Source organism: Telopea speciosissima, chromosome 6 (genome assembly GCF_018873765.1).
Source record: "Telopea speciosissima isolate NSW1024214 ecotype Mountain lineage chromosome 6, Tspe_v1, whole genome shotgun sequence".
Taxonomy (NCBI): domain Eukaryota; kingdom Viridiplantae; phylum Streptophyta; class Magnoliopsida; order Proteales; family Proteaceae; genus Telopea; species Telopea speciosissima.
Genome location: NC_057921.1, coordinates 39,806,804 through 39,822,928, shown reverse-complemented (window position 1 = coordinate 39,822,928; position 16,125 = coordinate 39,806,804). Strand labels below are relative to the sequence as shown.

The 16,125-nt window shown below is 41.6% G+C and overlaps 1 protein-coding gene across 2 annotated transcripts in view; it reads right to left on the bottom strand.

Annotated features, from left to right (window-relative positions):
• LOC122664099 (DENN domain and WD repeat-containing protein SCD1) overlaps positions 1 to 16,125 on the bottom strand; it is a 149,869-nt gene that overhangs the window by 88,947 nt on the left and 44,797 nt on the right. For both annotated transcript variants that reach the window (XM_043859789.1, XM_043859788.1), the window contains exons 4-7: positions 15,775 to 15,916; positions 15,542 to 15,642; positions 6,014 to 6,077; positions 5,645 to 5,758 (exon numbers count right to left, since the gene is read on the bottom strand). In XM_043859789.1, the coding sequence (XP_043715724.1) occupies positions 5,645 to 5,758; positions 6,014 to 6,077; positions 15,542 to 15,642; positions 15,775 to 15,916 (421 nt within the window). The remainder of the gene's footprint in view (positions 1 to 5,644; positions 5,759 to 6,013; positions 6,078 to 15,541; positions 15,643 to 15,774; positions 15,917 to 16,125) is intronic.

Genomic DNA, 16,125 nt, shown 5'->3' with positions numbered 1-16,125 from the left:
TCTGACTGGAAGCTGGCCAAGAGGAGAGCCACAAATAGCCTTCAAAGAGACTTTGTCCAGCTCAGAGACCCCGGCCAAGACGACAAGGGACTTAGAAGGGTTGATCTGGAGGCCCGAAAGGTCATGCAAGTGCTGCAAGCATTGCATAATGGACTCAAAGGAGCGGATGGAAGCCTTTGAGAAAATCATGAGGTCATCCGCAAACGTTAGGTGAGACAGCTTGAGGGCTTTACACTTAGGAATGGGGGTAATGAGCTGCTGGTCAGTACATAATTGGATCTCCCGGGATAAGATTTCCATAGCCAGGGTGAAGATATAAGGGGAGAGAGGGCACCCTTGACGAACAGCCACAGCAGAAGCAAAACAACCAGCCGGGCTGCCATTGACAAGCACTGAAAATCTCGGAGTAGAAATCTTTATGGATGTCAATCTTCATAAGAGCAGCTGGGGAATGGTTCTTTCTTTCAAAGCCTCTAACAATCTCATGGCAAAGAAGGATATTATCCGAGATGTTCCTACCGGGGATGAAGGCAGACTGATTTTCACTAACAAGGAGATCCACCACAGTCTTGAGCCTGAAAGCCAAGATTTTGGCAATGAACTTGTAAATCAGATTGCATAGAGCAATGGGCCTAAAATCCGACATAGCTGAAGCTCCCTCCTTTGGGATGAGACAGAGAAAAGTGTGGTTCACCCCTCTGATTTGGCTTGGATTGAAGAAGAAACTTCTAATGGCTTTGATGAGATCATCCTTAATGATATTCCAAGAGGCTAAGAAGAATCCCATGCTGAATTCATCCGGCCCAAGAGCCCTGTTCAGCTTGAAAGAGTGAATAGTAGTAGTGATTTTCTCCTCCAAAGGGATGGCACCAAGGGACTGAATTAGCTCAGTAGGACCAAATTTATTGAGTAAGTTATTGGGGATAGGATCAGCATCACCCCGGGGGCCATTAAAAAGATCCTTACAGTAGGAGGCAGCCATGTCTTTGATGTCTTTCACAGTAGTAACAGGAGAACCATCAGGGGCAGCCAGCTGTAAAATGGAATTGAAGTTTGTTCTAGACTTCAAAGATCTGTGGAAGTAGGCTGAGTTAGAGTCCCCTAGCTCCAGCCATTTAATCCTAGACTTCTGCCTTAAGAAACTTTCCTCTTGAGAGAGAAGAACAGATAGTTCTTGGGAGGCAACCTTTTCATCGGCAGCAAGTAGACAATTCAGGATATCCGATTGAATTTGCAGCTGAATGGTACAGAGCTTATCCTTGCAATCCTGGACCTGCTGGGATATATTGCCAAAAGTGTTGGTGTTCCAGTCCTTTGAGATCAGCTTTCACATTCTTGAGCTTCCTAGCAAAAGCAATAAGTGGGGAAGAAAATGCTTGGACAGGCTTGTCCCAGGCATCCTTGACTGTTGCAAGAAAAGTGGGGTGAGAGGACCACATGTCGAAGTACTTGAAAGGTTTAGGACCAAAGGAGTTGTAAGGCTGAATAGATAGGGAGACAGGACTATGGTAAGAAATTCCGGGGGAATCGAAGGTAGCAAAGGAAGAGCGAAAGGAGGCAAGCCAATTGTCATTGACAATAACTCGATCAAGCTTGCAATCAATACGGTAGCTCCCAGACCTTTTATTGCTCCAAGAGAATGTAGGACCAGTCCATCAAAGATCATCCATGCCCAAGCCATCAATGCAGTCATTGAAAGCAGCCATAGAATCGAGATCCAAAGAATCACCTCCCTGTTTTTCATTCCCGAATCTGATCACTTTGAAAATCTCCACCAATCCCCAAGGGGAAGAACCAATAAGACTAGCAATACTGCGGAGATCGTCCCATAAAGATAACCTCTGTAAAGGGCAATTAGAAGCATAGTTCAAAATCTCGCAAAATCTCGATCGAGATTTCGGAAATTTCGGATATTTCGAGCTGCTCGAAACGAAATGCTACTTCGAATCGAAAAAATACAATATCTCGAGCGAAATTCTCAAAATTTCGTGATATCTTGCGAGATTTCGAATTTTTCGTCAAACCCCTTTATATAAAAGACCACATTTCGTCAGTCTCGGTCGAAACGAGACTTCAAAATAGCTCTGGTTTTTTGGTTTTTGCTCATTTCTTCTCCATTCTTCCACTTCCCATTTGAATCCTTGCCGCATCTACACCGGAACCACTTGGAGAACACAAGATTCAAACTTCTTAGCACATCTGTGAAGCCTTTCCACTATTCCAGGTAAAACCATATTCTCAAAATTGGTTTTTGTTAGGGAAATGCATGATCAATATATTTGTTTGTGATGAAATAAATATATGTTAGACACCGGAAGCTGATCTACAATTTCACGGTGTCGAAAACACCATTTTGGGTGACTATTTTTGCAATTTGAACATTTAAATGTGTTTATATAGCCTAAAATAGGGTTTCCATGAAGTTTCAGGCCTTAACTTGGCCTAAAACCCACCGAAATGACCTACTGAAACATAACAGAAAAATACAATATTTCGACCGAAATTTCGAATATTTCGGATATTTCGGTCAGCCCGAAATACCGAAACGAAACGAGTTCTCGAACAATGATTAGAAGCATATACAGCAGTGAAAAAGAAAGTGAAATGGTTGAGGCAGTCTGAGAAACTTAAATGGAAATACTAGGCCAAAGAGGAGATCAAGGAAACCTTAATTTTAGAAGAATCCCATAAAATCCAGATGCGACCATCAGGGTGGTGGATATAATTGGATAAAAAAGACCAACCCGGAGCAATCGAGCTCAAAATTTTTGCAGCATTGGACTCTTTAACATGGGTTTCCAGCAAGCAACAGAAGGTGGAATGGTGAAGCAGGATACGGGCTCTAACAGCAGCTTGTTTGCTCAGGGAATTGAGACCCCGAGTGTTCCACACTACTCCGTGATTCATTTGGGCAAGGAAGGAGGTTGCAACTGGCTTCCCAGAATCCGGGACATAACGCTTCGAGACGAGGAGGAGCTCCGGTGGCGTCGATTGTAACCAGCAGCAGGGGAGATACAGGTAGGGCTGTAAACGGATCGGATTCGGCTCGGATAGTGCTATATCCACATCCGCATCCGATTAGATCTCGGATGGATTCAGATAGTGCTAAACGGATACGAACACGGATACGGATCGGATATTTTATCTGTTTACATGTAAATATAGCTTTTCGGATAGCTATAGCCTATTCATATCCGCATCCGTTTAGCTTCGGACGGATTCGGATAGTGCTAAACGGATACGGACACGGATATGGAAACGGATTTCGGCTATTCATTTACACCCCTAGATACAGGGGATGTTGGATAGGGGGGAAGGATCGGGTAAAGGGGATGAAGGAGTCTTTTTGGATACCCCAGTTTCCCCAGCCAAAATACCCGACCCAGGTGGTTCAGAAGAAAGGCTTAATGGGTCAAAAACAGTGACCACAGGAGATGACGACTTCTTGGATTTTTTTTTCTTATGGTTTTTTGTTTTTTTCGTGGAGGGCTTTTTAGGGATTTGGGTCACAGGGGATAGAGATAAGGGAGAAAGCAAAGTAGCAGAGGGCCCCACAGAAGGAACAGCCAGGGGGTAAATATCGGGAGAAGCAGTGAGAGAGGGAATCTCAAGGTCTTTCGTAGAAGAAGGAACAGCGAGAACAGTCGATGAAACTGACGCAGGTTCCAACGGGAGAGCAAGAGGCAGGGAGGTGGGAGTCGTCAACAACGTCTGAGCGACAAAGGCTTGGTCACCAATGGTGTCAGGCAGGTCTTCAGCCATCAGCGATGCCATACGCGATCTGCTACGGGGAGCAGTAGAGTCAAGGGACTTCTCGATGCAAGTACCAAGATCAGACTCCAAAAGTCCATCGTCAGATAAAGCAGCAAACGGATTTTGCCCAATGGATAAAGCAGGGTTACCCAAGATACTGTCTTGGGGAACAGCCGGAGCACGGCTAAGAGGCCGGCAGCGAACTCTGGACCTGGCTCTGCCTCTGTATTGGGAAACAAACCTAGATGGAGCTTCAGAGGTCGAGATGTGGTTCTCAGGTAGAGGAATAGACACCGGAGGAGAGCAGAGGGCAGAATCGTGTCCAAATTTCTTGCAAATCAACCATTGAGGAGGCTTCCACTCGTAGTGGGATTTCCTGTTCAAAAGAAAAATCTTCCCCTTCATTCACAGTGATGAAGGAAGGCAGAGGTTCATCGGCAGGCACTTCCACGCAGATACGAGCAAAAGCCAGACGTAACTTCCGCATTGTGCGCACATCTGAGAACAATGGCTTTCCCAACACAGAGCCCACAGTGCTGAGACCATCAGCGCACCAGTAGTGGAGAGGGAGTCCTGGAAGAGAGACCTAGAGGGGGATTGTCGAGAGATCGACCCTGCGAAGCTGCAGATGACGGTGCCACTGTCTGAGAAAAATGGGTTTCTTCCCAACTTAATAAGGGCCACCCTCGAGCACTCAGTTCTTATCGAGATCATCCGAGAACTTGAAGATGAAGAAGCCATTATCAAGGAGGTGAGTGTCGAGAGTGCCATTGATTCTCCATTGTTTAGAAAGGGACGCTTTGACAATGTGAAAAGGAGGTCTGGAGCCCAAAAAGTGGCCAACAAGTTAGGATTCCCAGAGCTGAGCTTCGACATCGAGAGTACCAGAGGAGCAGACGGCTACCTTAGTAGTCCCAACAACAAAAGGAGCAACAAAATGGAGGGGGAGACCAGCGGATGAGAGGGAGGGTTGGTGGGAGGAATTGAAGAGAGTGTTCCATTTGGGTTGGCCGGAAGAGAGAGGGGAGAGAGGGATGGCAGAGCCGATAGGAGAACCAGGTGGAGGAGTTGGTGGAGAGGAGGAAGGCATCATTCCGCCATTCTTGATTTTTCATGTGTATGAAGAGTTGAATTCACTACTTCCTATTAGTTTTGATGCGTCTTAGATGTAGAACCAATGGGAGCAACTCGCGGTTATCTTAAGCGCCCCATAAATGCCTTGGGTCACCTAGTTGCTTTGACAAGTATGTTGCTTTATCACCATTTGGCCCATCGTTCTCTGAAGTCCTCTCTCAGAGCATACTCCTACCCTAGACACACAAAGATAATTCAAATGGTGACTGAACCAATTATTAGCCATTAAATAACAAACTTACTTCTTGTAAATATACATGTGAAAGACTAAGGTGTGGAAGCTGAGGGGTACTGGCCCCACCCCCAGGAGAGGGAATCTAGATATCACAAGAGGTCAAAGTAGAGGGTGAAAGGCCATAAAGGTAAATCATGTGACTCTGATGGAGATCAAGGGAGCAGTGGCAGACAGAGGATGCAGATCCAGTTGTAATTATCTGGCATTGAATTTACAAGTGCAGTTAAGAAATGACGTGGTGGCAGCTCCATGAACATTGCTCAGCCTTAGGCTGACCTAGTTCATTAGAGAGGTCGCTTCTAAATAGGATGGACGGGCGTTTTGTGCTGATTTGGTTTACTTGATGTTTTCCATTGTCTAGTAATGGATACCGTACTTTCATGAATGAATTCTAAATATCTTCATTAATTAACTATATATTTATCATCATTGAACCCAAATAAAAAGACAGTATCATGCATTACAAGTAAAAGGATATGAGATATCCATGATATCTTAGAGAGTTAGAGGTAAGAAACTTACACCATCCATAGTCAGACCAGTTGTGTCAACACCTGAATGAAGACCCATCATGTAAGGTGTAGGAGCGTCAATGTAGTCCACTCCACTGAAAAATAGTAATGGAATGTAGACATGCTTCAGCACGAAAAAAAAAATCCAAAGATTAGACGAGCTTATCTAAAAATTTAAATGAAGGTGTCACTACTCATTACTGCATAAGCATTAACCATTCACAGAATCAATTAAAATACTAACCAATCTAAGTGGCAGCTAAAACATATTTCAGACATTATGTTGCCATAGGAATATGAACATATACAGCATGTATTTAAGAGACAAGAAATTCTTTTCTAATTAAATAGTTGTAGGGGCTGTAGCTTCAAAGCTTACCTGCCATCTGAAGGGATATATTAAATGGCAAATTGCCTCTGATACAAGCGTTAAAAGTGAATACCTGTTCAAAATTAAAGGTAAACGGTTCTCAAAGGAATAGTCAAGATGGCACATAACATGGAAATGATAATTCAAGTTTTGAAAATTTCCAGGTAATGAACTACTGAAACAAGTTTCACACCTATAAGAAGGAAACTGTGTATTATAAATAGTAGTAGAATATTAAGAGGCAAAAAGCATCAACTAGATAAGTCAGAGAGCATTCATAATCATAAAGAACTACTTCCAAACCAGCTCATAAGTGAAACCATGTTTGAAAAAATTCTTGCAGATATGAGCATGGTCATCAAGATTACCAGCAAAATAAAGGAACTAAATGCAGGGGAGAGTTGAATTTAATTGATATGCAGGGCAACGATTATTCCACAAAGGCAAATACATGATTTTTTGTTGATCCAATACCCTTGCTGGGATGTTCTGACATAATTCCTGTTACAACCCCTTATCCCAAAAGGTCAAGCTGTTAAGTAAGGGCTACAACAATGTATATTATCAACACACAACACCACCTCCCCCCCCCCCCCCGCGCACATGCAGGCTCATACATAGACATGGCTATGCACGTGACACCATCACATGGCACGAAGGGGCACAACAACACATAACACAAACCCCTCACACTTACCAAGGATCGAACACCCGGCCTGCTGGTTCTGATACATGTTATAACCGCTTTTCCCAAAGAGCTCGAGCTGTAAAGGGCTACAATCCTACAACATTATATGTCAACACACAACAACAATTCCTAACCACTATTTACTTGCAGAGTCCATTGCGAATCTGTCAATCACCTAGTTTTCAGTTTAGAGTGCCTCGTCTATTTGGAATCAATGCATCACTCATAAAAGCTTGTCAAAGCAGGTTCATCAATGGTCAACCGAACAGATGCTAGAGAATGACCTCTTTTGCAAGTAGGTTCTAAAGCATAAAGATCTAAGAGTTGAACTTCCCTCAGGGAAATTTGAAGGGTTAAAATGAGAGGGATTTTACACGAAATTGAGATGTTTTCTTTTGGATGGAGATGGTTTTAGGTTAAGTCTAGTTTGTGTCATATTTTATTTCCTACTCCTATTGCAATTGTACTTTGACTCTTAGTAGAATTCCCAATAAGAGCCTGTCTAGTCTCCAATAAATAGAATAGAGCAACACCACAATAGACAAGTCTAAATCCTTCTCCTTTGCCCCCCGCCCTCAGTGCAACTTCCTCTGTGATTGCCGGCGGGTCCTCCATCTCCCTCTAGCTTGATCCCTGGCACCCCCTTGGAGTCCTTTACAACTTAATTGGGGCTCGGTTGGTTTACTCTTCAGGGATCCCCAAATCAGCTCCTCTCTCCTCTATCATCTCTAATCGTTCTTGGTCCCCCCCCCCTTCTCTCTCCCCCCCGTCTTTCCCAGGTCTGGTCCTCTCCATCCCCCCCCCCCCACATTCCCCCTCCTCTCCCCTCTCGTGCAGATAAGGTTTTTTGGCTCCCCTCCCCTAATGGACATTTTAGCTTCAGATCTGCCTGAAATTTTGTCAGATCCCCAGCCCCAACTATCCTTTGGCACAAATTAGTTTTGGTTTAAAGGCCACATCCCCCGCCACAGCTTCACAATCTGGAGAAGACTTAGCCTTTGCCTCCCCACCCAAGCTTTCCTCCTTCACCACAACATCCCTATTTCCTCCTCCTACATTTTTTGTTGGAATGGCTTTGAGGATAACGACCACCTTTTCTTCTCCTGTCCTTTTACTTCCACTATCTAGGAAAAAGCCTTGAGCTCCCTCTGGCTCAGTCGTAGGAGGCCTCTTCCCTTCGCCCGGGAATGGCTTTGGTTGACATGACCTTTTCTGGTAGCTCTATCTATGATACAATTGGTAAGCTTGTGTTCAGGGCTGTTTAATCTCACACTTGGATGGAGAGGAATCTTTGAAGATGGACCTCCAACACTTGCTCTTTTGACTTGATTTGGAAAGCCATCTTTTTTATGTTTCCTCTAAGCTTCATTCGCTCCTCATTGTCCCCTTTTTGATTCCCTAAGGAACAGGCTCATTGTTGTCTGCTAGGGATCAGATGTTTCTCTTTTTAGGCCTTCTAGCCCTTCTTCCTAGGGCTTGAGGCTTGTCTTGCTCTCCTCCCCCCCTTTTCCCCCTTGTATATCCCCCCCCTCTTTTTCCTTTAGTAATGAATTTTTTATTCACCAAAAAAAAATCTATCATGGTTTAGCACATCCTCTCTTCCATCGTTCGCTCTCTATCTCTTCGTTCCTCTCTCTTCTCTTCATAGATTCTGTTTTGCTTTCTCTTTGGTTTTGTTACAAATATTATTGCTACAATACTACAATTGCGATCTGTTGTCATACGATGAAGTTATTGGAGAGGATTATTGAAACCCACCTAAGAAAGGAAACTACCATATCGGAGAACCAATTTGGTTTTATGCCAAGAAGATCCACGATGGAAGCTATTTTCCTACTTAGGAGACTCATGGAAAGATATAGAGAGGGAAGGAAGGATCTCCATATGGTCTTTATTGACCTAAAAAAAAAGCCTACAACAAAGTGAGTCCCTAGAGAGTTAATCTGGCAAATACTGGAGAAGAGAGGGGTGTCATGTATATATGTGGACATATTTTAAAGATATGTATGATGGTGTAGTGACTAGCGTAAGAATTGTGGGGGGTCAAGGTATTGAATTCCTAATTACAATTGGGTTACACCAAGGATCAGCCTTAAGCCCTCATTTGTTTGCGCTTATCATGGATGATTTAACCAAAGGCATACAAGATGAAATCCCTTGGTGTATACTTTTTGCTGATGATATTGTTCTGGTACATGAGACAAAGGAGGGGGATTAACATCAAATTGAAGTTATGGAGATCAACATTGGAATCAAAGGGTCTTAAGATAAGTAGAACAAAGACGGAGTATGTGGTGTGTAACTTTAGCCACACTAGGACGGTTAATGAGGTGGTGAATATTGTTGAGAAGGAGATCCCACAATGTTTCTATTTTCAATACTTGGTCTAAATCGTAAATAAAGAAGGTGATGTAGAGGATGATGTTTCCAAGAGGATTAAAATAGGATGGATGAAGAGATGCATCCGGAGTGCTATGTGATTGGCATATTCCTTTAAATCTTAAGAGAAGATTTTATAGGACTGTCATTCATCTGACTATGATGTATGGTGCAGATGTTGGGCAGCTAGAAAAACCAAGTGTAGCGGAGATGAGGATGTTGAGATGGATGTGTGGCAAAACTAGGAAGAATAGAGAAAGGAAAGACCATATTAGAGCAGAGTTGGGAGTATCCACGAATCATGATAAGCTACGAGAGAGTCGTCTAAGGTAGCATGGCCATGTCCAACAGAGGCCTTGTGATGCACCAGTACGAAAGAATGATTTGATTTAGATTGAAGGGACTAAAAGAGCCAGGACAGGCCTAGATTAACCATAGGAGAAGTGGTGGGAAAAGACGTGCATAGATTAGGACTCATATCTTGTATGACGTGGAATAAAGCTGATTGGAGAGCAAGGATCCACGTGGCCGACCCCATTTAGTTGGGATAAGAGTATGTTGTTGTTTCTGTTGTCGTTATTGCTGAGTTGTTTAGGTTGTTGTGTTCCTTTCTTTCTGCTTTTATTATTTATACTTTGTCGTGGAACGGATTAATGTAGTCGACCCCATTTAGTTGGGATAAGGTTTAGTAATTGTTGTTGTTGTTGTTGTACTGATAGTGTGATCTATTGTGACAGAGGTACTGCTAGTGTGACCTATTGTGGCTACGGTACTGGTATTGTGGTCTAAATATTTTTACTGTTGACATCAACTGAAAATCTGGTGTGGTATTGTTGTTGGTTCTCCCCTTGCAGTAGGTTGTGTCTTGTGGCCTTAGTCCTTGTTAATTGTGGTATTTCTTTTGTCTCAGAAGTCCTTCTCTGTGTTCTGTACCCCAGTTGATTTCTAATCAGTAAATGTAGGGGACGTTCCCATCTAAATCCCCCATGAGAAATACAAGTTTTCTTTTTGGATACTAAGAATGTCATCTACAATAAATATATGGAAAAGCAACGTATTTAAAATATTAATCTAGTAAAAAAAAACAACCCAATTATCTTGGAGGAGAAGATAATAAAGGCTTAGGAGGAATTTGCAAAGATCCAAGGTTTCCTTCTAACATATCCACCACTTTGATCATTGATGGCCGGTTTGATGGATCAACTTGTATGCCCCATAAACCAACTAAAATCATCTTCCTGGCTATTTCTTCTTCCTTTTCCCCTCTGATTTGGACTAATATGCACACTCCTTGTTATGAACTATTCTGGATTTTTTTTTGAATGAAAAGATTGTCATTTTGGCTCAAATTTCTCCTTTCTGAAATTTTGAAGGTTTTGCATCTATTTTTCTTTCCTTATAACTGGTTTGCTGACAATGGTTCTTATAAACGGGAAAATTATACTATCTGACTTCCTCCCCACCTTTCCTTGAGATGCTAAACATAATGATGTGTGAGACCAATACAAATTTTGTCTGGTTGTGGAACAGCATGGACCTGTCTGTGGCCTGCTAATGTGATGTTCCACACCACTGTCAAAGGTGTCTGGGATGACCTCAGAGAGTAACTCCCAATCTCCCATGATAGAAATTTGTCTCGAATTTATGATTTATATGAAAAGATTCTCTTTCAAACAGAGTGGGAAGTCTTTAAGTAAATACTACAATACTCTTAAAGGCCTGAGGGAAGAATTGAATGTCTATCAACCTTTATCTACTGATATTGCAATGCTCAAGTCCCAGCGTGAAGAGTTCCAAGTTGTTAAATTCCTCCCTGATTTGGATCCGAAATTTTCAGTCTGAAAACAGAGAAGTCAGCTCCTCACTGGAGAAAGGGTACCGTCAGTAAATGAAGCACTTTGTCGGATTCAGCGTATTGTCTCTCCTCCCCTTGCTAAGTCTGATTCTGCCTCTTCAACCTATGATAGTTCTGCATTTGTTTCTAATAGTGGTGGTCATGGCTGAGGTTCAGGCTTTCTTAGTCGAGGTCGTGGTTTAGGAGGGAGAGGACATGGTGTTGGTGGTCGAGGAGGACAGCAGTTGACTCATCCTTTCCGTCAATGCTCTCATTGTAGTAAAAGCCCAATCATACTATTGACTAGTGCTGAGTGAAATATCGTATTTGAGTGGGCCCAGTGGTTAGCTAATGTCGTTGTGACAGACGGGTCTTCTGATGTGGTTTTATCTAATGAAATCAATACTACCTCTACTCCTGGAGCTGGTCCATCAAGCTCTACATCTCAAAATGATTATAACCAACTTCTCAAATGTCTTCAGCAACTTGAGGCCACCACTCCTTCATCTTCTACCATTCTTGCCTACACACGTACTACTGCGCTTCTTGCTTCCTCCTCTCCTACCACTTCGATGATTGACTCTGGAGCATCCAATCACTTGACCGATAAGTCTGATATCTTTTCTTCTCTTTATAAAACTAGCCATCCCTCTTGGGTTATTCTTGCTAATGGTGCGTCTACTCAGGTTTCCGGTCATGGTGTTGTTTCTCCCACCTCTTCTTTATCACTATCTTCGGTTCTTCATGTTCCACAGTTACCTTTGAATTCGTTTTCTGTAATCAAATTACTAAAGCCATTAAATTGCTCTGTTTCTTTCTATCTTTATTGTGTCTTCCAGGATCTTCATACCGGGAGGACGATTAGTGGAGGGCATGAGAAAGGTGGTCTATATTATCTTCCTAGCTATTCTTTTTCTACTGATGCATCTGCTTCATCTGGTTCTGTTTCTTTGTTTGATTGGCATCGTCTATTAGGTCATTCGTCACTCTCCAAGCACTAGAAGATGATTCCTAAGTGCAAGTCTACATCAAGAATAGAGTGTAAAGCTTACAAATTTGGCAAACATCACCCCGCTTCCTTTCCCACGTGGGATGTTTCTACGAGTTCTTCTTTGTTTTCTTTAATCCATTCAGATGTGTGGGATCCGTGTTGTGTTCAGAGTCGGTCTGGGTTTATGTATTTTGTTGCATTTGTGAACGATCAATCTTGCCTAACTTGGTTATATTTTGTTGAAGAATCGTTCTGAGTTTTTATCTATATTTAAAGCTTTTTATAATGAAATAAAAACTCAGTTTGATGCATCTATTAAAAAATTTTCGTTCTGACAATGCATTGGAATGCACAAACTGTCATATCTTCTTTTTGCTTTGAGCATGGTATTTTACATCAAACTAATTGCTCTGATACCCCTTAGAAATTGCTCGTCCATTGTTGTTTCATATAAATGTTCCCAAAAGTGTTTTTTTTTTTTTTTTTTTTTTTTTTGGGGGGGGGGGGGGGGGGGGGGGGATGATGTTAACCGCTTGTTATTTGATTAATTGCATGCCTTCTTATGTTCCTCAGAATAAATCTGCTTTTCCTCAATCCAAATTATTTCCTTAGCACCTCATGTTTTTGGCTGCACTTCCTTTGTTCATGTTTTATGACCGGGTTTTGACAAAATATCTCCCCGTGCAATTCAATGTGTTTTTCTTGGGTATTCACATACTCAGAAGGGTTATTGCTGTTTTGATCCCATTAATCGGCAACATTCGCAAGCTAGCAACTGACATTTTTAAGTCTCCACCAATACTTGCAATGGTTCCTCTCTTGGATATTTCATCCCACACTCAACTAGTGCCACTGCAAGTCTACCAACTATGCCCTAAGCCATCTGCTCTTGTTCCTGTTTCTACTTCTTCTTTGCCCTCTTCTCAGTCAGCTCCTGTGGATGAAGTTCTTGGTTCCTCCTCTTCACCCGATGATCTTCCCACTGCATTACGCAAAGGCAAACGTTCTTATACACAGTGTCATGTAGTTGCCTATCCTATTGATGACTTTTATGTGTCTCATCTTCCATCCTCTCTTCATAGTTTTGCTTTATCCTTGTCCACTCATGCTGTTCATTAAACCCATCTTGAGGCACTTTCTCATACTGGGTGGAAACCTGCTATGGATGTGGAGATGGAGGCTTTACTTTCTCGTAACACATGGACTTTGGTTGACCTCCCTCTAGATGAGGAGGTCATGCAGTGTCATTGGGTGTATACTATCAATTATAATCCTGATGGCTCTGCCAAGCGGCTAAAGGCTCGGTTAGTTGCAAAAAGGTACAGAGACATATGGTGTCGACTATTTTGAGACATTTTCCCCCGTTACTCGGTTGAACTCTGTTTGGATACTTAAATCTATTGTCGTTAAATCTTAATTGGCCATTGTATCAGCTTGATATTAAAAATTCTTTCCTTTATGGTGATTTCTAGAGGAAATTTATATGGCGCAACCTCCTGGGTATGTTGCTCAGGGGGAGAGTTCTGGTAAGGTGTTCAAACTGCATAAAGCAAAGGCATTAGCCTTCCTCAGAGAAAGTATGTGCTCGATTTTTGTCTGACTGGGATGTTAGGTTCTAACCCTACTAATACACCGATCGATCGACATCAGAAATTTGGGACTAATGATGGTGAGGACTTTGTAGATAAACATCAGTACAGACAGCTTGTGAGGAACTTATTTACCTTCCTGTAACTAGACCAGATATTTCTTTTATTGTGGGAATTATCAGCAAATTTATAAAGACACCCAAACAGGCTCATCGGGAGGCAGCATGTTGGATTTTATGTTATCTCAAATGTGCTTTGGGATATACAGACCTAATAAAAATGTTGATCTTATTGGGTATTCTGATGCTGACTGGGCTGGTGCTCAGGTGATAGCTCTATTAGTGGGTGATGTACCTTTGTCAGGGGAAATCTCATTACTTGGCAGAGTAAGAAATAGACAACGGTTGGTAGGTCGAGTGCTGAATCTGAATACAGAGCTATGGCTCACACTGCTACTGAATTGTTGTCGGTGAAGTCTCTTCTACAGGAGTTTGGGTTTTCTACTACCAAGCCAATTGATATGTTTTGTGATAACCAGGCAGCCATCTATATTGCAAGCAATCCGGTGTTCCATGAACGGACCAAACACATTAAAGTTGGTTGTCACTTTGTTAGAAATGTTATTATGAAGCGGTTGATTGCTACACCGTTTGTTAAACTGGTAACCAGTTGGGGCATTTCTACACCAAGGCACTGTTTCGGCCTACTTTTCTCGAAGGATATTCCAAGTTGGGCATATGTGATATATAAGCTCCGGCTTGACAGGGAGTGTTGAGATGTATTATGTGCTACCACAGGGGACAAGGATATTCTTGTCCTTCCCTGTGGTAGTTTTATGTTTATTGGTTTCTCTTTATTCTACCACAAGTTGCAAAAGGGCATACTTCCTTGTGCTTGTAATATGATTACCATAATATATACTATAGGAGAGGACTGCCGATGGCTACTCTCTAATATATATTATAGGAGAGGACTGCCTATATTATATATTATAGTAGGAGGACTGCCACACTACTGCTCTTTGTTGTCTACCTTGTTTATTTTTCTTGTTGGTTATCCTATCTGAAACACCAACATTAATGACGCTGAAGATTGCAAAATAGCCTACATAGATGATGCAGTCAAGTCTGTAAGATAATAAAAATGCTCTATCTTTGAGTTTATGTGACATTGCTTAATAAGTATTGGACTGCTATCACCACCATCAGGTATGTCCACCATGAGCATTGATATAGTTGTCACTTGTCGTCATTATCAATGATAAATTTAGGATGGTGCGTTCTTCCGTAAATGTTAAATTTGTCATAGATCTAAAGCATGAGAATAGTTTGTGGAAAGCTTTATCGAAAAGTTGGCTATATAATTATTTTTTCCAGGCTTCCCATATTTTGGAGCCTATGAGTCTTAAAAGACTAGAAATCAATTTAGGAACCTATACAAGTGTTATTGGGTGTGAGATGTATTTAGAAAATTATTTTGGGTTGAGAGTTGAGACACAACAAGATTCAAAGCTGCAGAAGTATATTTTTTTATTTTCCCTTTCAGTTTTCGTTCTTTTTTATATAAAATATTGGCTCTTTCAGTTAAACAGGTTTTGAACAATAGATTTGTATGGGGATTTGTATCTTAAGAAGTTGTTTAAAGTAGCAGTTAATTGTAAAATGCCAAAAAACTAAGAAAAGAATTGATTCCATGCATGTAAGTACATAGTTACAGAATTGAAGTTGGATTCTCCAGACCAACTTTCCTTTTAAATGATATACATTGTCACCACATTTTTCTTGGGTATCTATTGAAGTTTGTTCCCATATGCCAGTAAAAGGCTCTGAAAGGTAAACTTCTCCAGGAACCATTGGTTTAGTGAGACTATGGCTGGTTTGCTGTACATCATAGATGTCCTCAGTTGAACTACTTATAATGTCCATACCTTAAGATGGTGAATGAGGTCCATGAGGAAAGATTTTGCACACATTATACAGCAAAATGCAACAAAAAACAATTATATTCAAAGAACCATAGAGAGCACAAGCAACTATTAGAAGAGTCAGAGAGGTACTTGTTTGACCGGAGCAAAATTCTCCTTTCAAGCAACACAGCAGTGAAAAGCCTAATTAAGTTGTCAACATCCAAGCATTGAACAAGTGGCTGAAAGGATATCTGTACAGTTAAACAAACAGTGTTTATCAAATGGCATGGTTGAACTTCAATTTTGTTCATATAAATAACATGATGGAATGATCAGCAAAAACTAGAAGCTTAAGGTCAATTGAAGAGAAGAGATTTGCATACATCAGCATGAGGGAGTCCATCCTTCGGTGGAGCCTCAACAGAAAGCAGACAGTTCTCAATAGCAAAAAGTACTCGATCTTTCCCAGGTGTAGGCAAAGGTACACTTGATACCATATATGCTATAACATCCCATAATGGCTTGCTGAAATTGTTGCACAGTGCAGCAACTCGCATAGAAGAAATTACTCATCAGAGAGAAGGGGGAGCAAGAGAAAAGCAATTTAATGCCAAGCAATAAAATAAGAAGACAGGCTACTTATTTGCAGAGGTAAACATATATTTTAGGCTATTTCAGGACACGTTTTCTTCAGGTTAGGAAGCTATACACAAGTCACAGTTAGTGCAGCTCAT